This window comes from Nyctereutes procyonoides, unplaced genomic scaffold (genome assembly GCF_905146905.1).
Source record: "Nyctereutes procyonoides isolate TBG_1078 unplaced genomic scaffold, NYPRO_anot_genome, whole genome shotgun sequence".
NCBI lineage: Eukaryota > Metazoa > Chordata > Mammalia > Carnivora > Canidae > Nyctereutes > Nyctereutes procyonoides.
This window is the reverse complement of record NW_026575126.1, coordinates 8,589,689-8,615,449: the sequence shown is the minus strand read 5'-3', so window position 1 is coordinate 8,615,449 and position 25,761 is coordinate 8,589,689. Positions and strand designations below refer to the sequence as shown.

Genomic DNA, 25,761 nt, shown 5'->3' with positions numbered 1-25,761 from the left:
CAACATTCAAGACATAAAATATTCCAATATTCTAGACATATTAATGAAAAAGATCTTTAAAAGCTACTTAATTTAGGGGTGCCTGGATGGCTCAGTTGGTTAGGCATCTGACTCTTGGTTTTGGCTCAGGTCATGATCTTAGGGTTGTGAGATCAAGCCCTGCACTAGGCTCTCTTCACTCAGCTCAGAATTTGCTTGAGATTCTCTCTCCCTATACCTTTGCCCCTCCCCCTGCTTTCCTTCCCTCTCCCTCTCTCAAATAAATTAATCTTAAAAAAAAATCAACAAATCAGGTTAGATAAGTGTAACAGATTGAATAGTGGCCAACAAAAAAATGTCAGGTCCTAACCTCTGGAACCTGTAAACATTACTTTACAAAGAAAAGGGGTCTTTGCAGATGTGATTAAATTAAGGAATTTAACATGGGTGATTATCCTAGATTATTTGGTGGACCCTAAATCCAATCACAACTGTCCCAGTAAGAGGGTGAGGGAGATTTGGTGCGCACAGAGGAGGTATTGACTAGAGATTGCAGTCACATGGCCATAAGCCAGAACCTATCAAAAGCTGAGAGGGACAAGAAACAGTTACTCCCCTAAGCCTCCAGAGGAAGCACAGCTCTAATGATATCTTGATTTCAGCCCAGTGTTAATGATTTCAGTCTTCCGGCTGCCAAAGTCTGAAAGAATACATTTCTGCTATTTAAACAACTAAGTTTGTGGTAATTTGTTAGAGTATCCTCCAAAAACTAATATAGTAGGTTATGTTACGTACACTAGATTCAAAAGATATAAGAACATTTCAAAACTATGCTGTTTCCCTTAGAATAATTCATCATTATTTAGTTTCACATTAAATGAGAGTATAATATCTTAAAACTTTATTATGGTATTCCTACCCATCAAGTATAAGTTCTCAGGAGTGGTCACAGGAATATTCACAAGTTTAATATCATCTTCATCTGCTTTGTCCCAGGAGTTAGAATTGCCGCAAGCACAGCTATGACAAGAATTGACACTCTGGACCTAAAATTAAGATCAACAGAAGTTACTTCAAAATGCCTTTTGTGATAGTATTTTGCAATCTTTTGTATTTACATATTATTTACATAACCTATTCCTGGTAAAACAACTCATATAATTCCTACCTGAAGAAACAAATCTAACTATAGTCAGTCAGGAGTCATACCTTAAGTATTTTAAGCCTTTGTTTGCTCAAAAATACACAAATAGGAGAGTATTTCAAACAAAAATTAGTTATTTCTCTAAAAAAATCAAGCAGTTATTTTTATAGTTTACTGTTTTATTAAGTATTTACTCATTAATTTTATCCACACCTACTTTGGTTAGAGGTAACTAGCTTATTTCCTTTTCAGAATTTATTGGCAATGCTGATTCTCTGCTAAACAATAACTGAAACTGAAAAGCCTTTACCATCATCCCTTTTCTAGCAAGGTGCACTGGGCCAATCATTTCAGTCACCTCTATGCAAATGACTGCCTAGTCTCTACTTCCAGTTCTGTCCTTTTAAAATAAACCTAGGGCGCCTGGATGGTTCAGTCGGTTCAGGATCGGACTTAACGATTTCAGCTCAGGTCATGATCTGATGTGTCATGAGATTGAGCCCCATGCTTGGCTCTGTGCTCAGCAGGGAGTCTGCTTGAGATTCTGTCTCTGCCCCTTTCCTCATGCACTCTTTCTTTTTCTCTCTCAAAACAAACTTTTTTTTAAATTAAAAATAAAGAAATTTAGCCCATATTTCCATCTGCCTATTTGATTCTACTCAGCTCTTCTGCTGGCATCTTAAAACGGACTCTATCAAAAAGGAGCTCTGCATCTTCCCACAACAAAAATTTTTCCTTCTCCAGATTCACTAATAATATTTCCATCCCCATAATTTCCCAAACTTGAAAACAGAAAGCCATCTTTAACTTCTCTTCTCACACCTCTCATATGCAATTACCAAGTTTGTGGACCCTGTCCCCTCCTTTCCACATGTGTTGCCTTGTTTGGGCACTCAGTAAAAAAGGCAGAAATCTGGGTTCCTAGTCCCAGCAGTGGAATGATGAGGTGAGCTGAAGCAATATAGTAAAGGCATTCCAGATTTTCTATCCACATTTATCATGAAACTCCCTTTTTCTACTTAGTAGTTAAGAACAACTGCTTCAACTCAGTTGAAAAATTTCAAAATAGAGGATCCCTGGGTGGCACAGCGGTTTAGCGCCTGCCTTTGGCCCAGGGCACGATCCTGGAGACCCGGGATCGAATCCCACATTGGGCTCCCGGTGCATGGAGCCTGCTTCTCCCTCTGCCTGTGTCTCTGCCTCTCTCTCTCTGTGTGACTATCATAAATAAATAAAAATTTAAAAAAAGAAAAAAGAAAAATTTCAAAATAGAGGTATTCTCTGACACAGAGTAAATCCAGATTATAGAATGGGCATATATTTCATCATCCTGTTCAGTTTCAAAGAACAAATGAAAGCCTGTAGGCCTTTGATCTAGATGTTCCTACCACAGAATAGCCTTTAAAAATTTAGTATATTTTTAAGCACTTAAGAAAGGGGCAGCTATATATTCCAACAAAATACAGAAGCAGGGTACAGAACATGGTGTTCAATAAATTATTTAAAATAATGAATACAGGGACACCTGGGTGGCTCAATGGTTGAGCATCTGCCTTTGGCTCAGGGTGTGATCCCAGGGTCCCCAGATTGAGTCCCACATTGGGCTCCCTGCACGGAGCCTGCTTCTCCCTCTGCCTGTGTCTCTGCCTCTCTTTCTCTGTGTTTCTCATGAATAAATGAATAAAATCTTTTAAAAATATAAAAATAAAAAATAAAATTAAATAATGAATATACATGATGGTAGAGGCATACTTTCCCAGAAGTATATATGTAAGAAATTATCAATGCTGTTTGTCTCCAAGGAGGGGAACCAGAAGGATCAGGAACACATTTATCACCATACATTTTCTTGCCTCTTCTTTATTTAGTAAAAAGCCTATTTAACAATCTACCTATTTAACAAATTTTTGAACTTTACTAAATTGCAACAAATACTAACTTTTTTTCTCCCCATCAATCAATACTATATCAATGCTCCAAAGAACAAGGTAAGGAACTGCACACTTGGCTTCAGCAAGCCACACACTTTAAACCTATGGAGGCTCATTATTTTGTGACCTAGCATGAAGTCTGGCTGTATCTTTCCAGCTTCTTTACAGAACATCTAGTTTTGAAACAACACTTCCACATCAACACTGTTCTACAGACCCTCATGTGTCCACATCACTTACTCAAGGAAAGCTGGAATGAAACTGGCTGGTTAGTCAGCAAAAGGAAAAGTTTACTTGCTTAAAGAAAACAGACACAACCAGATGATTTAAGGTTCTTTCCATACTAGGAGTTATCTATATGACATTTAAACAAAGAGATAACAATAGACACAAGGGCAATCTATAAAACAGTAAGTTTTGTTCTTTACTTACAGAGGCTAAACTCTGTGCAGAACCTGAGTATTTACTGAAAAGTCCTCCATTAGCATAGTTACAAGACTGAGATCCTTTGTCTTTGGCAGAACTTAAAGATAACGTCAAATTCTGTCTACTACTGGAACAACTTGAACCTACCAAATACAATAATATCAATAATATTAGAGATATTATTAACTCCAATGATAAATTTAATGTAAAATTTCAAGGTTTACATTATATTCATTCAGAAAGCTAAGTTTAAAACACATTTCACTCAAATGTGTAAATTATTAAATGTACATCATTAAAATCCACATCTCTTTACAATTGTATTTAACACTGCTAAACTCTGCTTCTTAAATGAAGAATAAAATATTCATCTAATTACAGCAGTATTTGAATGATCTGTTATAATCAGTATAAAAAATCCTGGCAACTAAGGGTGCCTGGTGAGTGAGCTGGTAGGGTATATAACTCTTGATCTTAAGTTTATAAGTCTGAGTCCCATGTTCGGTACAGAGAATAATTAAAAATAAAATAAAATTAAATAAAACATACTGGTAACTATGAACCTTCAAGTTATAAATTTAACAAAATATAAGCACTTTCTTTCCTGAATTACATCTAAACCATATCATATTACACTATAATTAGTTTTTTATATTTCTGTCTCTCCTAATTATCTATTCATCTATGGCAGATGCTGTGTCTTAGTTCATCTTTAATGCAACAGTTAGGACATTCTTCAATTCAATCCCTGGACTTATATGACCCTGTGCAAGTCCCTTAAGTTTTCCTTATCTCATGTTTTTTTCCTTATCTCATTCTTAAATCTAAACAATAACTCAGGATATAGTCCGAATTCATAGGATTGCTATAAAGGTTAAATAATGCAGTGAATATACATTAGCACTATACCTGAGATCTAATACAATCTCATTAAGTGAGAGCTACCATTACTGTAATGTTCACTGTACTTGGCACAAAAGTCATTCATTAATTATTTGCTAGACAAGTCAATCACAAAAGCATATGATACTCTAAATAAATTTAAATTAATTTTAAAAAAATAAATTCATTATGCTCAAGAAATTATTGTTATTGATATACTTTGGCAATATGTACCACATCTCTAACTATAGATCCATAGATCTTTTAGAGACCAGCAATTCTATTCTACTTATATATTAAGAAAATAATCAGATAAATATATGCAAAGCAAGAAAAGCATTCTAAAGGGACAACAAGGGACACCTGGGTGGCTCAGCGGTTAAGCGTCTGCCTTCGGCTCAGGGAGTGATCCCAGAGTTCTGGGATCGAGTCCCACATAGGGCTCCCTGCATGGAGTCTGCTTCTCCCTCTGCCTATGTCTCTGCCTCTCTCTCCGTGTCTCTCATGAATAAATAAAATCTTTTAAAAAATAAATAAATAAATAAAGGGACAACAAGAAACTGCTTAAACAAATCAGGGTGTATGTTTACAAACTTAACATTAAGTACATACTAAATATGAAAGCATAGAAGTATATTTTTTGACCTAGAAAAACATTCTTATGTATTGTTAAGTATCTAACAAGCAGTCTACAAAAAGGCAGTCATAATTTTCCTTAAACTAGATATACCATTTATATGTACATAATATAAAATTTTATGTTTTAATATATTTAAATGCAACTAGAAATGGATAGATATATGCCAAAGTATTATCAGTCATTACTTCTGGGTAGCACAGTATCAGGTGATTTTAATTTTTTGTTTGCTTATCTGTATGTTCTAATCTTTCTAAAATGAATCTGTATATCTGTATTATTCTTAAAGGAACTCTGGAGACTAAAACACTGAAATCACTGCACATCAGTTATGATTTATATATAAAATTTCCTTTATAGATTTAATTCAGCTAGCTCCACATACCTTTGTCTGATGCTGCTCTCTTAGCATATTCAAGTACAAGGTGCTCTGGTTCCCATGGTAATATTTTTCCTTTCTTCTTTCCACGTTTTCTTTTAAAATGATGGGCCAGAAAAATTACAGACACAGCACTCACTGCAGTTACCACAAACAACTTTTTTGCTACTGGCGAAAATTTTATCTGGAAAAGATGCAGGTAGGTTGAAAAAAATTTCTTACATTTATTTGTTCACTTAAAATAAAGACATAAGAACAAAACTTATTCTTAAGCTAACCTAGTTCTAAGTAATGCCAAGAGAATATTATTTCACACTCTTTAGTGATAGGTAGCCCAATTTCAATTTTATTTATTTATTCATGAGAGACACAGACTGAGAGAGAGAGGCAGGGACATAGGCAGAAGGAGAAGGGTGGGACCTGATCCTGGGATCACGACCTGAGCCAAAGGCAGGCGCCCAACAACTGAGTCACCCAGGCATCCCCCAATTCGAATTTTAAAAACAAGCAAACTATACTACTCTATTATTTTCTTAAGTTCCTAGGTAACGAATCTACCAAAAAGTCAGAAGGAATACAAAATAATTCAACGTCATTAAAACCTGTTGAACAACCAATGATTTTCATGCAACTAAATATCTGAATCATAGCAAGATTTTAAATTATAGGAATGATTCAGTTTCGCTTTGTTTTTTGTTTTTTAAAAGATTTTATTTATCCATTCATGATAAATGAGAGACAGAGGGGGGGCGGGCAAAGACATAGGCAGAGGGAGAAGCAGGCTCCATGCAGGGAGCCTGATGTGGGACTCAATCCCGGGTCTCCAGGATCATGCCCTGGGCTGAAGGCAGTACTAAACCACTGAGCTACCTGGGCTACCCGATTGTTTTTGTTTTTTAAGTAGGTTCCACACTCAGTGTAGAGCCCAACATGGGGCTTGAACTCACACACCTGAAATCAAGAAGTGAGCTGAGATCAAGAGCCAGACGCTTAACCAACTGAGCCACCCAGGAGCCCCATTTCAGAGTTTTAATTTTTTTTTTAATTTGGACAATTTGGAAATTTGGACAAACATGAATTAACTCAATTTTTTTTAAAGATTTATTTATTTGAGAGAGAGAGAGAGCACATGCACTCAAGGAAGAGGAGAGCAAAGGGAGGTAGAATTTTAAGCAGACTGTGCTGAATGTAGAGTCCAATGCAGGGCTTGATCTCACGACCCTGAGATCAGGACCTGAGCCAAAATCAAGAGTCAGAAACTTAACCGACTGTGCCACCCAGATGCTCTGAATTAACTCAAGTTTTCTCAATTAACTCATTGTAAATGCTATCTGAATAAGTCCTTTTATGCATGAATTATTCAACAAATATTTACTCAGCATTTTACAATGTACCACACTGTATTATGAAGATTAAAATTCTTACTGTAATTCTATTCAGCAAGCAAATATCAATGCCTTTCAATGATCGAGAAGCCCTGGTTATTGGCCACAGATCTTGCCTCCTTCAAGCAGTGTGCTAACAGTAGAGACAAATATATGGTCAGATAATTACAGTATTGTGTGATAAATACAGTAAAATAAGTATACACTATTAATATCAGAGCAAGAGATAATTAACTTTGTCTTGGGGGACAGACACTATCAATCACCTAAAATACAGGAGATCTATAATATAAAGCCATAGTCTTGGGGTGTAGAGAGGTACAAAGAGTGTCACTTCCAAATTCTTTTTTTTTCATGAGAGACAGAGGAAGAGAGAGAGGCAGAGATACAGGCAGAGAGAGAGAAGCAGGCTCCATGCAGGGAGCCTGATGCACTTCCAAATTCTTAACAACAAAAAGCCAAGCAAATGGCAAGTTCTCATTTTTTCTTGAACCCATCACAATGCTGAAGTCGGAGGGCAATCTGCCGGCCCCAAAACTAAAGAGACAGGCATCTGCATGAAGAGATAACTTATAAACTCTGGCATGCTAAAAAAAAAAAAAAAAAAAAAAAAAAAAACTCTGGCATGCTGAGATAAAACACAAAAGGATATTTATGAGTTCAGCTAGTACGCGAGTAAATTGGTAGAGACAGTGTGCACTGGTGAGAGAGGGTAAAGTAGCCCCTGGTAGCAGGGCTGCAAAGATAGGGGTAATCCATATTTTTTGCAGGTTTTATCTTCATGAATCCCACCAGTCACTACTCACATAAAAGAAAGCAAGAATTCTAAGTCTCCCTAATGGTGCAGAAGTGGGAGAGGGAAATAGGAGTTTTTGTGGAGGGGCATGAACTGCATCAATACTCTTCTCTATCCCCTCAAAGGAACAAAAGACAATCTGTGGGATGCAGCTTTAGCTTTCAAAGGACATTTATAGGGCAGCCCCGGTGGCACAGCAGTTTAGCGCTGCCTGCAGCCCAGGGTGTGATCCTGGAGACCCGGGATCGAGTCCCACATCAGGCTCCTTGCATGGAGCCTGCTTCTCCCTCTGCCTGTGTCTCTGCCTCCCTCCCTCTCTCTCTCTCTCTCTCTCTCTCTCTCTGTGTGTGTGTGTGTGTCTCTCATGAATAAATAAATAAAATCTTTTAAAAAAAAGACATTTATTCCATTAAATGCTTATATTAAAGAAGAAAGGTAGCAAAATCCATAATCTGAGTTTTTAACCTTAAGAAACTAGAGAAAAGAACAAATTCAATCCAAAGCAAGCAGAAAATAGGAAGTAATAAAGACTAAACAGAAATCAATGAAACAGATAACCAAATCAGTAAAATCAAGTGTTTTTAAAAACAAAAATTAGGGGATCCCTGGGTGGCTCAGCGGTTTAGTGCCTGCCTTTGGCCCAGGGCGCGATCCTGGAGTCCCAGGATCGAGTCCCACATCGGGCTCCCGGTGCATGGAGCCTGCTTCTCCCTCTTCCTGTGTCTCTGCCTCTCTCTCTCTCTCTCTCTCTCATGAATAAATAAATAAACCTTTTAAATAAATAAATAATAAAAACAAAAATCAATAGGGTCACTCCCAATAGGCTTCAGGGGGGGGGGCAGAAATGAATAAAACTCACAAAATTCTAGCCACTCAGTCCAAAAACAAAGAGAGAGAGAGAGAGAAAAGACACAGATTACGAAAATCAGAAATGAAAGACGTGTCATCACTAAAGACCTCACAGATTACTATGAACAACTCTATGCCCATAAATTCAACAATTTTAGATGAAATGGGTCAATTTCTTGAAAAACAGAGTGAATCAAAATTCACTCTGGAAGAAATAGCATGAATATTTACATATGTACAAATAAACTGAATATGTAGTTAAATAAAACCTTTAAACAAACTACAGGGCAAATTCTACCAAATATTTAAGAAAGAATCATCAATTCCATTCAATAAAGGAATATTTCTCAATGATTGTTTGAAGCCAGCATTATTATTAATATAAAAAACAAAGACATTACAAAAAATTATAAGCTTATATCTGTAATGTTGATAGATTTTTTTAAAAAAATCCTTCACAAAATATTAACACATTGTTGAATCCAGCAATATATAAAATGAATACTATATATGGTCAAGTAGTGTATATCCTAGGAATGCAAATCTGGTTCAACATTAAAAAATCAATCAATGCAACTTACCATAACAACAAACCAAGAAAAAAAGCCGTAATATAATCTTAATAGATTCAAAAAGAACATTTGAAAATTCAGCATCCACTCATGATTTTTAAAAATCTCTACAAATTAGGACTAGAAGGTGTGTGGCTTAAATAGTGTCCCCTCAAAATTCACATACACTTTGAATATCAGATTATGATCTTATTTTAAAAAGTCTTTGTCAATATATTTAAGAATCAAGATAACATCACACCTTACAGGGTTACAGGGTGATCCTTATAAGGGATTAAATTATATCAATTTTTTAAAAAATAAATTATATCAATTTTTTCATTGAGACATAAAAGAGAAGGCCATGTGAAGAGGGAGAGATTACAGTGATGCTGCCACAGCCAAGGAATGCCTGAAGCTATCCAGAAACAACATCATAATAAAGTACAAGACAATACAAAAAGTCAAGAAAAAAGAATAAAAGGAATACATACTGGAAAGGAAGTGAAACTGCAATTTGATTGTCTATACATGGAAAATCCCCCCCAAAATATACCGCTCAAATCTCCTAGAACTGGTAGGTAAGTAGGCTACAAAGTCAATGACAGGAATAAGCAACTAGAATTTGATATATGAATTTTTAAATTTATTTATTTATTTGACAGAGAGAGAGCACACAAACAGCGGGAGTGAGAGGCAACAGGGAGATGGAGAAGTAGGCTCCCCACTGAGCAGGGAGCCAGATGTGGGGCTAGATCTCAAGATCTGGGATCAAAACCTGAGCTGAAGGCAGACATTTAATCAACTGAACCACCCAGGCGTCCCTGACATTTGAAATTTAAAAAGCAACACCATTTATAATAGCACCAAGTAAAAGAAAAAGAAAAAAAAAATACTTAGAGATAAATCTAAAAAAAAGAAATCAGCGCTAGTTAATAACAAAATACTGATGAAAAAAACAAAGATGAAAGGAGATACATCATGTTCATGGATTATATAAAATGTTGTTTCTCTCCAATCTGATTTACAAAAACCAATAGAATTTTAATCAAAATCCCAGGAAAAAAGATTTTTTTGGGCAGCCCCAGTGGCACAGCGGTTTGGCGCCGCCTGCAACCCGGGGTGTGATCCTGGAAACCAAGGATCGAGTCCCACGTTGGGCTCCCTGCACAGAGCCTGCTTCTCCCTCTGCCTGTCTCTGAATGAATGAATGAATGAATGAATGAATGAATAAATAAATAAATCTTAAAAAAAAAAAAGGAAAAAAAAGATTTTTTTTAAGATCTTTATTTATTGGGGGTGGGGGGTACAAACGGGTGTGAAGGATGGAGGGAGAGGGAGAAGCAGACTCCCTGCTGAGTAGGGAGCCTGAAGTAGGGCTTGATCCCAGACCCTGAGATCATGACCTGAGCGAAAGGCAGACACTTAACTGACTGAGCCACCCAAAAGCCCCCAGGCAAAAATTTCTGTAGATATTGGCAGATTAATAAAAAAAAAAAAAGTTGAGGAAAGACAAAGGAACTAGAATAACCAAAGTAACTCTGAAAAAGAACAAAGTTGGAGAACTTAATCTAGCCAATTTCAAAACTTAACTATAAAACTAGGATAATTAAAACAGGTGGTACTGCAAAACAACATAGAGATCAATGTAACAGAAATCAGAAATAAACCTGTACATATACAGTCAAGCTATTTTTGTCAAAAGTAAAAAGGAAATTCAAGGAAGAAATTTCTAGAAGAAAACAAAATCCAAGACCCACAAACCACCTGCATGTTCCTCCACAGGTAAATGGATAAACTGTACATCCATACAATGGAATACTCAGCAATAAAAAGGGCCAGAATATTCAGACAAACAACAATGGAATGAATCTCAAATGCATTATGTTGAGAAAGATTATATACTGTATAATTTCATAAAATATAATAATTCACTATGGATCATAAACCTAAAACTACAGAAACATAAAATCTAAAACTATAAAAGTTCTAGAAGCAGGCACAGGAGAAAATCTTTGCGACCTTTGGCTATACAAATATATCTTAGAGATGACACCAAGAACCTAATCCATTAAAAAAAAAAAAAAGGTTGACAAATGGACTTCAGAATTAAAAACTTCTGGTCTGGGATCCCTGGGTGGCGCAGTGTTTTAGCACCTGCCTTTGGCCCAGGGCGCGATCCTGGAGACCCAGGATGGAATCCCACGTCGGGCTCCCGGTGCATGGAGCCTGCTTCTCCCTCTGCCTGTGTCTCTGCCTCTTTCTCTCTCTCTCTCTCTCTCTGTGTGACTATCATAAATTTAAAAATAAAAAAAAAAATCAAAAAAATAAATAAATAAAAATAAAAACTTCTGGTCTTTAAAAAGCACTGCTTAGGTACCTGGGAGGCTTAGCTGGTTAGGCCTCTGGCTCACTTTCAGCTTAGGTCATGATCTCATGGGTTATAGGATCAAGCCTGCATTGGGCTCTGCACTGGGGGGGGGGGGGGTAGTCTGAGACTGTCACCCTTCCCTTTGCCCCTCCCTCCACTCACACATGAGTTCTCCTAAAATAAATAAGTCCATAAATAAATAAATAAATAAATAGCACTTTTCAGAAGTTAAAAAGACAATCTATGGACTAGAAAAAAATTGTTGTAAATGATATATCTGATAAAGGAATTGTACCCAAGGTACATAAAGAATTCTCAAAACTTAGTAAGAAAAACCAATTAAAAAATGGGCAAAAGGGCAGCCCAGGTGGCTCAGCGGTTTAGCACCACCTTCAGCACATGGCCTGATCCTGGAGACCCAGGATCTTAGGCACTCCTAAGAGCCTGCTTCTCCCTCTCTCTCTGTGTCTCCCATGAATAAATAAAATCTTAAAAACACAGAAATAAAAATAAAAAATAAATTAAATATATCTCTATCTTGCTTCTAGCCCGGCAGGGAGTCTGCTTCTCCCTCTCCTCCCCATTTGTTCCCTCTTACTCTCTCTCTCTCTCAAATATATAATCTTTGAAAAAAAAAAACCTTATTTTATGATTCAGCATTCCACTCCCAAGAAAAAGGAAAGCATATGTCCACACAAAGATTTGCATGGGAATGTTCTTAGCAGCTTTGGTTACAACTAAAAAATAAAAACAAGAAACAACCCAATGTCCACCAATAGATGCACAAGCAAACAAACTGTGGTATATCCATACAATGGAATACTATGCAGTGATAAAAAAGAATTACTATTGATATATGCAACGTATATATTTCAAAATCAGACTAAGTAAAAAAAGAGACAAAAGAAAATACATATTATATGATTCTGTTTAATATAAAACAGAAAATGCAAACAAATCTATAGTGACAAAAAGCAGATCAGTGGTTGCCTGGGGGAAAGTGAGGGAGGGGACCTGGACAGAGAGATGCAAAGGGAAAAATTACAAAGGGGAATAAGAAACTTTTAGGGATCATGGATATGTTCATTACCCTGATGGTGCCAAGAATCTCATAGGTATAATATACACAAGTATACAAGTGTGTCAAAACTTAAATCGTATACTTTAAATATGGACAGTGTAATGTGTGTCAATTATACCTTAATAAAGCTATTTTTAATTTTTATTTATTTATTTAAGTAAAGCTATTTTTTAAATAACATCTGTGTTCTACACATAAAAATTGCTAATTTTCTGGAATACCAGAAATGATTTACTTCCATTCGTATGTGGCCTCAATGGCCTCAGTGACTATGATCTAACAAAAAAGTTTAAACCATTCCTACTCTGGGATGTCCAGGTGGCTCAGTGGTTGTCTGCCTTTGCTCAGGTCATGATCCCGAGGTCCTGGGATCAAGTCCCACAGCAGGCTCCCCACATGGAGCCTGCTTCTCCCTCTGCCTAGGTCTCTGACTCTCTCTTATAAATAAATTAATTAAATAAATAAATTAATTAATTAATTCTTAAAAAAAATTATTCCTACTCTACTTTTCTTCCAAGTCTATTTAAATTCCTTCAAAACTACCAAGAAAAATTAGAACATCCCAATACCACCTCAAATTTTTTTCCCTTCACAAACTAAGAATTATTCTCTTGAACACCTGGGTGGCTCAAGTCAGTGGAGCATGAGACTCTTGATCTCAGGGTCATGAATTCAAGCCCCATGTTGGGTATAGAGACTACTTAAAAATAAAACCTTAAAAATTTTTGTAATTAAAAATAAAAATAGAGGGCAGCCCCGGTGGTGCAGCAGTTTAGTGCTGCCTGCAGCCCAGGGTGTGATCCTGGAGACCCGGGATCGAGTCCCACATCAGGCTCCTTGCATGGAGCCTGCTTCTCCCTCTGCCTGTGTCTCTGCCTCTCTCTCTCTCTCTCTCTCTGTGTGTGTGTGTGTCTCTCATGAATAAATAAATAAAATCTTTAAAAAAAAAAAGGACATTTATACCATTAAATGCTTATATTAAAGAAGAAAGGTAGCAAAATCCATAATCTGAGCTTTTAACCTTAAGAAACTAGAAAAAAGAACAAATTCAATCCAAAGCAAGCAGAAAATAGGAAGTAATAAAGACTAAACAGAAATCAATGAAACAGAAAACCAAATCAGTAAAATCAAGTGTTTTTAAAAACAAAAATTAGGGGATCCCTGGGTGGCTCAGCGGTTTAGTGCCTGCCTTTGGCCCAGGGTGCGATCCTGGAGACCCGGGATCGAATCCCACGTCAGGTTCCCGGTGCATGGAGCCTGCTTCTCCCTCTTCCTGTGTCTCTGCCTCTCTCTCTCTCTCTCTCTCTCTAAATGAATAAATAAATAAAATCTTTAAAAAAAAAATAGGGACGCCTGGGTGGCTCAGCAGTTGAGTGTCTGCCTTCAGCCCAGGACATGATCCTAGGGTCCCAGGACCAGTCCCACATCAGGCTCTCTGTATGAAGCCTGCTTCTCTGCCTATGTCTCTGCCTCTCTTTCTCTGTCTCTTATGAATAAATAAATAAAATATTTTAAAAAATAAAAATAGCACTATTATTAAGAACATCTTAATTTTCCATATATTTTATAAACTGCCATGACCTCATTATCAAAAAATATTAATCTTAAAACGTATTAATCTTATATCAAATGTAAAGACTAGTGTTTACTGCAAGAGTAAACATAAGGTATCAAAATTAAGACCTCCATTAAAGAAAATACTCTATTAATAAAGGCCCAGTCACAGCTAAGTGATCATGACTGCTTAAATTGTCAGTTCTACTATATCCAAGGGCACTGAAGTAGAGAACTACTAGAAAATATAAATACAAAATTAAAACTATTCCATCAGACATATAATGTTCTTTACTAATATAAATTCAAACATAATAAAAATCGATCCACTTTTATTAAGATCCAAATTCTGTTTATATATTATGTATTATTTTTACTTAAAAGATTTATTGAAGTTTACAGTCATGATCTCATGAAAAAAATCTATGACAAAAAAGTCACAAATTTCCCGAGAAAATGTTTATCCTAAGTAATCTAGACAGCACAGCATTTGAAAGTCTCTAATATTACTCCTATCACTTCTTGTTTTGTTTCGTTTTCCTCCACAGAGGAAAGTCAATTACTTCCTATAACATTGCCTTGAACCCAGGAAACACAGCATTTCAGAATCCCAAAGCTCAGAGGGGCTTTTTATGGTGATATGGTCCATTTCCTCACCTCCAGACAAATGAAAACTAGACACATGTCCTATTCCTTCAACATGAATTGAATATCCATTTATGGCCCAGACACTGAGAATACAAAGGAAAGGAACACTACTTCTTATGCTCAGATTTCACAATCTTTCCCACTTCATAACCTCAAGCTATTGTTTAAAGCTCTTGTCAAGTTTCCCCTGCTATCTAATGTTCTCTGGAGACAGAGAATAGTCACACACAAGTCTCCTACTCCAATAACCTTATTTATTTCCTTTTACTCAGCATAAAGAATTCAGTTGAAGAATTCAGTTGATCTATTCCTCAAACACAGTACTTATAACACCTTTATATGGGGGAGAAGGGGTGGTTTCTACAAAATTGAGGTTCTAAGCTCAGTAAAGGCTGGAACCACGGTCTAGATCTTGCTCATCACTTTATATCTTGATGGAAACACAGGAGGGGCTTAATAGATATACTTTGAATGAATCTGATAACTAGAACACACTACAGACAAACTGTAAACTCTAAATAGGAATAACATCTCTTCCTCACAGAGTTGCTGTGAATAGATAATATACATAAAGTAGTATCTGACACATAGCAGGCATTCAAAAATTGTGAGCTATTATTTAATGTTGACTTAATTTTAAAAAATTTTAAGTTTGAAATAATTTTATTTCTTTAAGAGTTTATTTATTTATTTGAGAGAGTGCACAAGCAGGGAGAGGGGCAGAAGGAGAAGCAGACTTCTCGGTGAGCAGGTAGCCTGACTCGGAGTTCAATACCAGGAACTTAAGATCATGACCTGAGCCAAAGCCAGACACTTAACTGACTGAACCACTCAGGCATCCTGAAATAATTTTAGATTTACAGAAAACCTGCAAAGATAGTAGAGTCCTACTATACCCATCACTTAGGATCTTCATGATATTAACATTTATATAAACTCTTGTAAAACTAAAAACTTCATATTAAAAAAAAACTAAAAAATTAACATTAGTACAATATTATTAACTAAACTATAGACTTCATTCTGATTTTACCAGTTTTTTCACTGATGTTCTTTTTCTATTCCAGGACCAGGATGCCACACTGCATTTAGACAAATTTTTATTTTTAAGCACTCAGTTAATTCCTTGTCTTTGTCACTTAACACTGAATTTGGAGAATCAACTGAACTACTTACCTCTTCATGTTGTAGTTGCCAGCTGAAAAACAGAATCTGCTTGTATTAACATGATAAACAGTAATATATCAAAGTAATCCTTAAGAAAACCATACAAGAAAAAAAGACTCGGGGCACCTGGGTGGCTCAGTGGTTGAGCATCTGCCTTTGGCTCAGGTCATGATCCCGGGGTCCTGGGATCGAGTTCCACATCTCCCTCTACCTATCTCTCTGCCTCTGTCTCTCATGAATAAATAAAATCTTTAAAACAATAAAGAGACAAGTATTTTGTTTAGAGTATGTAGTCACTAAATAAAGAACAAATACTTGGAAAATGTATTATTCCTTAAATAAACGACACAGGGAAATATATATAAATATATGTAAACATAGCATTTATTAGAGGGCTTGCTCATCTTTATTGTGTCAAACATGATAAATTGCCTTCAGAGAGGTTAAAGATCATACAATTTCTGTGGTGAAATATGAATCAAGATGCATCAGAGAAGGGCAGCCCCGGTGGCGCAGCGGTTTGGCGCGGCCTGCAGCCCAGGGCGTGATCCTGGAGACCCTGGATCGAGTCCCATGTCAGGCTCTCTGCGTGGAGCCTGCTCCTCCCTCTGCCTGTGTCTCTTCCTCTCTCTCTCTCTCTCTCTCTGCATTTCTATGAATAAATAAATAAAAAATCTTAAAAAAAAAAGATGCATCAGAGAAGGTATTTAAATCTATGCACGTCTTGCATCATGTATTAAAATTACCTCAGTCACACTGATGACATATCTCAATTATGCAATTATATAACTAAATTGCATACAACATGGCTTCTTAATTTTTAGAGGCTAAACTAATGAACAAAAAAGTCTTTCATGTTTTTTTTTTTTTTCATTTAAAAAAAATCAATCCAATTCTAAAGTTACAGAACAAGAACTCTGCCCTTTTCCTTGGTCCTTTCTTGGTCCTTTGTGCTATTCAAACTACAACCTGCTCTCTTAGTACAGGAATCAACAAACTTTCAGTATAGGCCGAGTAGTCAATATTTTAGGCTTGTGGAACATACGATCTCTACTGCAACCACTTAACTCTGTTGATGTCCTGCAAAAGCAGTCACAGATAATGCATTAACAAATGAATATGGCTATGTCCCAATAAGACTTTACTTGCAAAAACAAGTAGTAGTCTTGATTTCGCTCAGAGGCTGTAGTTTGCTGACCTATCATAGCGCATTGATAGCAGGGGATGAGGTTTTTTTTTTTTTTTTTTTTTTTTGGTTTGGTTTTTTGTTTTTGTTTTTGTTTTTGCATGGGATGAGTTTTGAATACTAAGTATCACGGCTGAGAATAGAGAACTTATCTTTAAGTTTACCTGCAATGACTCTATATTTTAAAGATTTTATTTATTTGAGAGAGAGAAACAGGGAGAGAACACAAGCAGGAGTTTGTGCTTCTCCCTCAAGAAGCAGGGTCCTCGGGATCCCTGGGTGGCGCAGCGGTTTAGCGCCTGCCTTTGGCCCAGGGCGCGATCCTGGAGACCCGGGATCGAATCCCACGTCGGGCTCCCGGTGCATGGAGCCTGCTTCTCCCTCTGCCTGTGTCTCTGCCTCTCTCTCTCTCTCTCTCTCATAAATAAATAAAAAAAATTAAAAAAAAAAAAAAGAAGCAGGGTCCTCATTGAGCAGGGAACCCGATATAGGGCTTGATCCCAGAACCTTGGGATCATGTTCTGAGCCAAAGGCAGATGCTTAACTGAGCCACCCAGGTGCCCCTTTATTATTTTTAAAAATATCTCATGGAACAAGTTAGGTAATACACCTGGCCTCAGAGAATTATTCTTAGCATCGAAAAATAGGTGGTATAATAAAATCATATATGCAAAAGGTACAAAAGTAATTCCTAAAGAAGAAATACAAAATGCCAATGAACATTTTTAAAAAGTTAATACTCTGATTTTTAGGCTGTGAAAAAAGACATTATCCAATGATTATGATTAAGACACTTCATTGGGGGCAGCCCTGGTGGCCCAGGGGTTTAGCACCACCTTCGGCCTGGGGTGTGAACCTGGGGACCTAGGATAGGGTCCCGCGTAGGGCTCCCTGCATGGAGCCTGCTTCTCCCTCTGCCTGTGTCTCTGCCTCTCTCTCTCTCTCTGTGTGTCTCTCATGAATAAATGGGTAAGATTTAAAAAAAAAAAAAGACACTGTGTTGGTATACTCAATCTTTTTTGGCGGTATACCCAATCTGAAAAGCAACTTTAGAATGACAAACAAAAGCCTTTAAAATGTTCATACTTAATACAAATTCCTCTTAAATCTATGAAAAGACTCTCAACATATAAAAGAGATGTAAAATTAAAATCATGATGAAATACCATTCTTGGGGGCACCTGGGTGGCTCAGTGATTGAGCATGCCTTTTTCAGGTTGTGATCCTGGGGTCCTGGGATCAAGTCCCACATCAGACTCCTGAAAGGTAGCCTGCTTCTCCCTCTGCCTATGTCTCTCCCTCTCTCTCTGTGTCTCTCATGAATAAATGAATAAAATCTTTAAAAAAAAAATACCATTCTCACCTATCAGACTGGCAAAAAAAAAACAAATTTGGGGAGTACAAAATAATACTGTTCCTACAGAAGGCAACTTAACAGTACCTACCAAATTCAAATACATTTATTCTTTGGCCTGGAAATCCAAAGTCTAAATATTTATCCTGTGCCTATACCTGTATCCCATGCCTACACCTGTATGCATTGAGATATATCAAACTTACTCATTATAGCATTGTTTGTAACAGCACTAGATCAGAAATAACACAAATGTTCATGTATAGAAATATTATGTGGCAGTAGGAATAAAAAAAAGAAAAATATCCATACATATTAATACAGAAAGATCTCCAGGAAATAATCTAAGTGAAAAAACAAGAACATAGGTAGTATGCTCCCTTTTATAAGAAAGACAAGAAAATAAAGAGTATATAATTGCTTTTGCTGATATCTGATTAAGGAAACCCTGATATTCAAGGAATCCAAATGGTTACCCATAGGGAATGGATGGAGATTGAGATAGCAAAACATCTTCATGTATGTATCTGTATATATGTGTGTGGTTTTGATCTGTGAACCGTATTACCTATTCAAATAATACATTTTTAAAAAGATCATTGTAAGGGCTAAATGAACTTGGAAACGTACCTAACAAAATGTGTAGCACAATGCTTTACACACGTCCTTCTGCTAGTCTTTGAAATGTCATCCAAATGGTATAACATATACAAATAAAAGAATACCAAACATTTAGACTTAATATTTTCACCTCTAGGAATCTACCTTTATAAAAATCTAAAAATTGGACAAAGATATAAATAAATAATAAACTGTTGAAACAAACCAGAAACACAAAACCAGAAAAAATATTCAATAAACTATAGTACATCTATAGTCATAAGGCATTTTTAATGATAGAAAATGTTTAAAATACAGAACTTTATAATCTCAAATGGGGGGAATAAGGTAGTGGGGACTGGGAGAGGGGAGTGGAGGGCAGAGAGACATATACAAAAATAAAAGATCTAGAGAAAGTATAGCAAATAAGCTTTTATAGAGGAACTGTTGATTATTTTTATTTTCTCTTTCCGTATTTGTCAAATTTTCTTTTAAGCATGTAGTCCTGAAAAAGGAAAGAAAGGAAATGAGAGAAAATGGATCTGGGGATCAAGGCGCTACAAGCTAAAATCTTATTATTTGCACTTTTTTTTTTAAGATTTTATTTATTTATCTGAGAGAGAGAGAGACAGAGATAGTGACACAGAGCACAAGGGAGGGCAGAGAGGGAGAAGTAGGCTCCTCTCTGAGCAGAGGGCCCAATGTGGGGCTCTACCCCAGAACCCTGGGAACATGACCTGAGCTGAAGGCAGACACTTAACCAACTGAGCCACCCAGGTGCCCATATTATTTGCACTTTTAAAGTAGGCTCCATGCCCAGCTTGAACTCACAACCCTAAGATCAAGGTCTGTCTGATCAAGCGTCAGATGCTTGGGGCACCTGGGTGGTTCAGCTGGTTAAGTGACTGACTCTTGATTTCAGCTTAGGTCATGATCTCAGGGTTCTGAGGTTCTGAGATCAAGCCCCACGTGGGGCTCTGTGCTCAGTGTAGAATCTGCTTATCTGTCTCCCTCCCCCTACTTGCATACTCTCCCTCTCAAATAAATTAAGAAAAAAATAAGAGTAGGCTCCTTAACCAACTGAGCCACCGAGGCATCTCTATTATTTGCACTTTTAGACAAGTTACTGAAGCTCTTGAAGCTTCCAGATCTGTCAAATGGAGATGATTTCCAAATTCCAAGGTTACTTTGTAGATTAGACACATTTTATGTATAAAGGACATACATGTCTTAAATGTAGTGAACACTAGGTAGTAATTACTATTTGTATACATCTTATCTGTGCAACATCGTTTCCTATGTACATATAGTTACACTGTATTTTACCCATCTGAGATACTATTCATTTTAATTGTAAGCAAGTTTTACAAATGTTGAAATGTCAAAAATGATCATCTTGGATATGATGAAATTGGATGTAACTTTAGTGATAAATGCTACCTACCATAAGTACCTTTCCCTTTAGTACAATGAAGTACAAATTCCATTAGAAGCACTTGTTAAAAATCAAGGGACCATTCGCATGGAAGATATACAAGTGGATAATAAGTGCATGAAGAGATGCTCAACATCACTAGTCACTAGGGAAATGCAAATCAAAACCACAATGAGATACCAACTCATACCCATCAGGGTGGCTACTATCAAAAAGCCATAAAATAACAGGTTTGGGTGAGAATGTTGAGAAACCGGAACCTTTGACCACTGCTGACAGAAATGAAAAGTGGTGGAGCCACTATGGAAAACAACTTGCCAGTTTCTCAACAAATTAAACACAGAATCCTCATATGACCCAACAATTTCACTTCTTGGTAGATATCTGTAAGAAGTGAAAGCAGGGACTTGAACAGATATTCATACAGTCATGTTTTATAGTACCATTATCCACAAGAGCCAAAAGACGGAAGTAACCTAAATGAACAGCAATGGATGAATGGATAAGCAAAATGCAGGGAATACATAAAATCAAATGTTATTCAACCTGGAAAAAGAAGGAAATTCTGACATGCTACAAAATGGATGAACCTTGAGGACATGCTAAGTAAAATAAGTCAGTCCCCCAAAAGACAATTATATGATTCCATTTATGAGGTATGAGACTCCCTGCTCAGCAGGAAGTCTGTTTCTCCCTCTGCTTGTGCTCTCATGCTCTCTCTCTCTCTCTCTCAAGTGAATAAATCTTTTTTTTTTTTAAAGTAGGACTATTTTTTCTAAATTAATTTATTTAAGTAATCTCTACACCCAACATGGGGCTTAAACTCATGACCCTAAGATGACGAGTCACTTGCTCTTTGAACTTAGCCAGCCAGGCACCACAGGTCTATTTTTTAAAGTAATATGATCTCCTTTAAAAAGTTATGAATAACAAAAAAAAAAACATGAAATAAAAACCAAGTATTAAACTACCTTAATAAACATTTTGACTGAGCCATGTAAACCCTCAATTGAGGGGATCCCTGGGCGGCTCAGCGGTTTAGCGCCTGCCTTCAGCCCAGGGCGTGATCCTGGAGTCCTGGGATCAAGTCCCACGTCATGCCTGCTTCTCCCTCTGCCTTGTCTCTGCCTCTCTCTCTCTGTGTATCTCTCATGAATAAATAAAATATTTTAAAAATAAAAATAAAAAAATAAAACATCAACTGAAATTTAAATACTGTAAACAAAATACTATGGTCAGAACAATAAACTTATTAATTTCACATTTGTTTTTGCTTTTTTACCTGGGAGAGAGAATAGTACCAAGACACAGGAAGATCAAACACTCTTAGTACTGCTGTCTTCAAGGAAAACTGTGATTCCTTTACTGTTTCTTCTGACATGACTCCTCTTCTGATCTTCATTAAATGAAACATAAAAATATATGAGCCACCAAATGAAAGATACAAATTCAAAATTTATCTCTATCAGTTTTTTCTTTTTGCAGTTAATTATTCATGATATTCTTCCCTGAAGAAAATTATGAGCTAAATTTATCTGAACTACAGGTTTATTTATTAATCACCAAAGCACCCAAAAAGAAAATGAGTTAGATTTGAACTATGAGTTCAGATAGCATATTTCCCTTAGAAAATTGCAAGTTCTAGATTCTCTCTTTTCTGGTTAAACATGTCAGCTTTTAAATGGTAATGTAAAATCAATTCCTTCCCACCTATTTCCTACAAGTAATAGGAGAGACAGGTGCTGAAGGGAATCTGATTGGAACCAGGACTCCTGGGGCCAGAAAGTAAGCTCAGTTCACTGAACTTCAGAACTCAGGCACTTATTTTCCAACTAGCCCATTTTAAAGATCTTCAAAGAAAGGCCACATACATGCTATAAAATTTTAGTATTTTTTAATGCCTATTTCTATTGAAACCAGAAAAAGAGAAGTCAGATGTCTACAGAGAAGGCAGCTATCTCTCAGAAGGGCCCTTAAAGATAGCAGAACCATCACAGAAACACGATGGTTCTGGCCCTGGGTCTATGCTTTTGAAGGACAGAAACTCCATTTTACCTGTGTACCTAGCTGGACGCATACTAAACAAAGTCACATAATACTGACGTATAAATTAGCTTACAAATTTACTTATTTATAGTAAATATGCTATCTACTAAAAGAATACCTACATATGTCATCAAAACATACCCTCTCTGAAATAGAAAACGGTAAGGAGCTAAATTTAAAAAAAAAAAAAAGTTATAAAGGCTCCCTGGTGAGCACAAAATGAATGGGTCCTAAAGAATATTTTATCTAGGCCAATTAAAAGCCTGAACCGGTCTCTGGTACACAAGAGAGTAGGCTTCTCCAGTAACCAGAATCTTTATGTCTACCAAATTTAACATTTCTTTTCCTCCAATAGGGCCACAGGAACATAACTAAAGAGAAAATAAAAATCGTTAGCAATCTCGCTATAAAAGCTTATTGGCTGGCTATACTTTAAGTCCTTTATTTCTGGGCAGCCTGGGTGGCTCAGTGGTTTAGCGCCGCCTTCAGCCCAGGGCGTGACCCTGGAGACCCTGGATCGAGTCCCACGTCGGGCTCCCAGCATGAAGCCTGCTTCTCCTTCTGCCTCTCTCTCTCTCTCTGTGTCTCTCATGAATAAATAAATAAAATCTTAAAAAAAAAAAAAGGCCTTTATTTCTGCATATATTTCTCCTCTTTTTGTAAACTCTAGTAGACTATCCATTTCGGTTAATATCCTTTCTTCAGACAAGTATCAAGTCCACTGATTAAGTAGTAGTTTCCTTTCAAATCAAACACAGTTAATACTTCTTAAGGTGGGTTACTGCTACTGATGCTAACCTTACTCCCTACTAGTGACACTCACAGGGTACACACTTAATCTCCCCTCAAACGTATTCTGATTACAATGTTCAGGCTCAGTGTAATTCTAATGGAAGTACATTTATTCCAACCAAAAAAACTATGATATAAACATTTAACTGAGAAATACAAAGCAATCCATGAAGAAAGAAACAAGAGAAAAATGGTCCACTGGAGAACAAGGCTGGCATGTAAGAAAGGTTGGGCAAGGAATCATTACTTTTCATTATAAGTCTTCTCGAATATTTGATTTTTTAAGCACCTGTATTATGCTAAAAAGAAAAATCTTAAAAAAAAGAAAGCAAGGATCCCTGGGTGGCGCAGCGGTTTAGCGCCTGCCTTTGGCCCAGGGCTCGATCCTGGAGACCCGGGATCGAATCCCACGTCGGGCTGCCGGTGCATGGAGCCTGCTTCTCCCTCTGCCTGTGTCTCAGCCTCTCTCTCTCTCTCTCTCTCTCTGACTATCATAAATTAAAAAAAAAAGAAGAAGAAGAAAGCACACTTATCCCCTCCGCCTCCCAAAATCCACGACTTCTTGAGGAACATTTTTAGTAACTGAAGATTCTGGATCATTAAGCTATCTGTGCTACAGTTTAAAAAAAAAAAACTGAATAATTCATCTAAAGGGACTTTCTCCATCATAGAGGGTTCCAATTTTTTAAGCAGAGGAGAAAGAAACATTTCAATCTAAGCTGCCGCGGCTTCCTTAAGAGTTCTGACAATTTTTTTTTTTTTTTGCATTCTCATTTACCTCATTCCATTTAACTTAAAATCACTGAGGGAATGATTCCAAACTTAATAATTGAATAAGGTTAAAAATAAAAAAATAAATAAAAAACAAGCGTGTCAGTTGTTTTCATAAGCATTAATTAAAATGCACACTAAAATAAATAAAATAAAATGCACACTAAGGCGGTTTAATTCTTATTCAACTTTGTAGAGTGCGTCTAAAACATCACCCAAAATACTATATTATGTAATATTATTCGCTCCTCTCCAGCTAACCACTGCAGAGCTAAAAAAAAAAAAAGAAGAAGAAGAAGAAGAAGAAGAAGAAGAAATGTGTGATAAATAGTTTCCTAAACCCCCTAAAATTCTACTCTACACCTCGGACTTTAGAATTTAAGCAGGAAAGTCTGAACTACACACACACACACCCAAAAAAAAAAAAAAATGACGTGAAACCTAAACCCATGCAACGTAACTGTGAGAAAAACACAGCAAAAACGCTTCGTGGGCAATGCTGCTAAAACAGCAACGACGCAGGTCTGTGCAGAGCTCGGTCTCCGGGAGTCCTCCCTCGGGGATGCAGACGAGGAGCGACGCGGGTTAGAGGGTCCCGGGGCCGGAGGCCGCAGTCCGCCGGGGCGGTCTCCACCGAGAGCACCTGCCGAGGAGGCCCCCCCGCCCCCCGCGCCCCCGGGTCAAGCCCCGTGCACGCCCCGCTCGCACCGCGGCCCCGCCGCCGCCCAGGCCCCGCGCCGCTCCCCTCGCCCGCCCCGCCCGGCCCGGCCCCCGCCCGGCTCGGGGCAGTCCGGAGCCCAGCCGGACGCTGCGCGGCCCCGGCCCGCCCCCTCCTACCTGCGGCTGCCCCCGGCCAGGTGTGGCTGACCCACGCCCGCTTCCCCGCCGCAGCCCCGCGCTGAGCCGCCGCCTGGCCGCGGGAGCGGAGTCCTTCCGGGGTCAGGGGTGGGAAGCTGGAGAGAAGGTGGCGGGGGCCTTCTAGCCTTTCTGCGTGAGGGGCTACGTGGGAAGCCGCTCCCGCCATTTTTGTTGAGGGCAGAAGATTTCCGCCTCGCCTGCTGCAGCTAAGGACGGCTTGGGGACAACTGCGGTTTTACGGTGCTGCCAACTGGCAATCGCATTAAGTAGCCTTTTTTAGGGGCTCTGGGACCATTCGTTGAATCTAGTGAAAACTAGGAGATCTTACCCCCAGAAAAATGCACCTAGACACACTCATACATTGTTTTATTTTTTTTGTTGTTGTTCATACATTGCTTTTTATTTTATTTTATTTTATTTTCATATATCGTTTTAAAGGAAAAAATGCATACAGTGCATACAGGTTCAGACGCCCCAAGCCAACCCACGGAGCTCAGGTTGAGAACTTCTACTATAGATCCGCAGCACTTGAGCGAATGCATGTTAAGAGGTATTCTAACCCTGTATTGAGGTTGGGTTTTTTTTTTAAGATTTTATTTATTTATTCATGAGATATATATATACCTAGAGAGAGAGAGAGATTGAGAGAGAGGGGCAGGGACACAGGCAGAGGGAGAAGCAGTCTTCTTGCAGGGAGCCTGACGTGGGACTTGATCCCAGGTCTCCAGGGTCACGCCCTGGGCTGAAGGCGACGCTAAACCGCTGAGCCACCCGGACTGCCCTGTTGGAGGTTATTGATTTAAATTTCTGTTTAGTTTTTCTCCACATTTCCCACTGAATTAGAATATGTAAATGAGGCCATCCCTGAGTCGTTAGGCACAGTATACACTGTTCTTAGGTCCTAACACACAGTAAACACATGGGCCGGGAGGGGGGATG

General features: G+C 37.7%; 1 protein-coding gene across 4 annotated transcripts in view; it reads right to left on the bottom strand.

Moving 5' to 3' along the window:
* The window catches only part of MIGA1 (mitoguardin 1), an 89,221-nt gene extending 64,295 nt beyond the window's left edge, over positions 1-24,926 (bottom strand). The window contains exons 1-5 of one of the 4 annotated variants that reach the window (XM_055340787.1): positions 24,802-24,926; positions 21,638-21,751; positions 5,385-5,562; positions 3,487-3,623; positions 899-1,025 (exon numbers count right to left, since the gene is read on the bottom strand). In XM_055340787.1, coding sequence (XP_055196762.1) covers positions 899-1,025; positions 3,487-3,623; positions 5,385-5,562; positions 21,638-21,736 — 541 coding nt within the window. In that variant the 5' untranslated portion in view covers positions 21,737-21,751; positions 24,802-24,926. Of the gene's footprint in view, positions 1-898; positions 1,026-3,486; positions 3,624-5,384; positions 5,563-21,637; positions 21,752-24,425; positions 24,607-24,801 lie in introns of those variants that run through there. The other 3 variants (XM_055340790.1, XM_055340789.1, XM_055340788.1) reach the window with 3 other exon arrangements.
* Between the last annotated feature and the right edge of the window lie 835 nt (positions 24,927-25,761).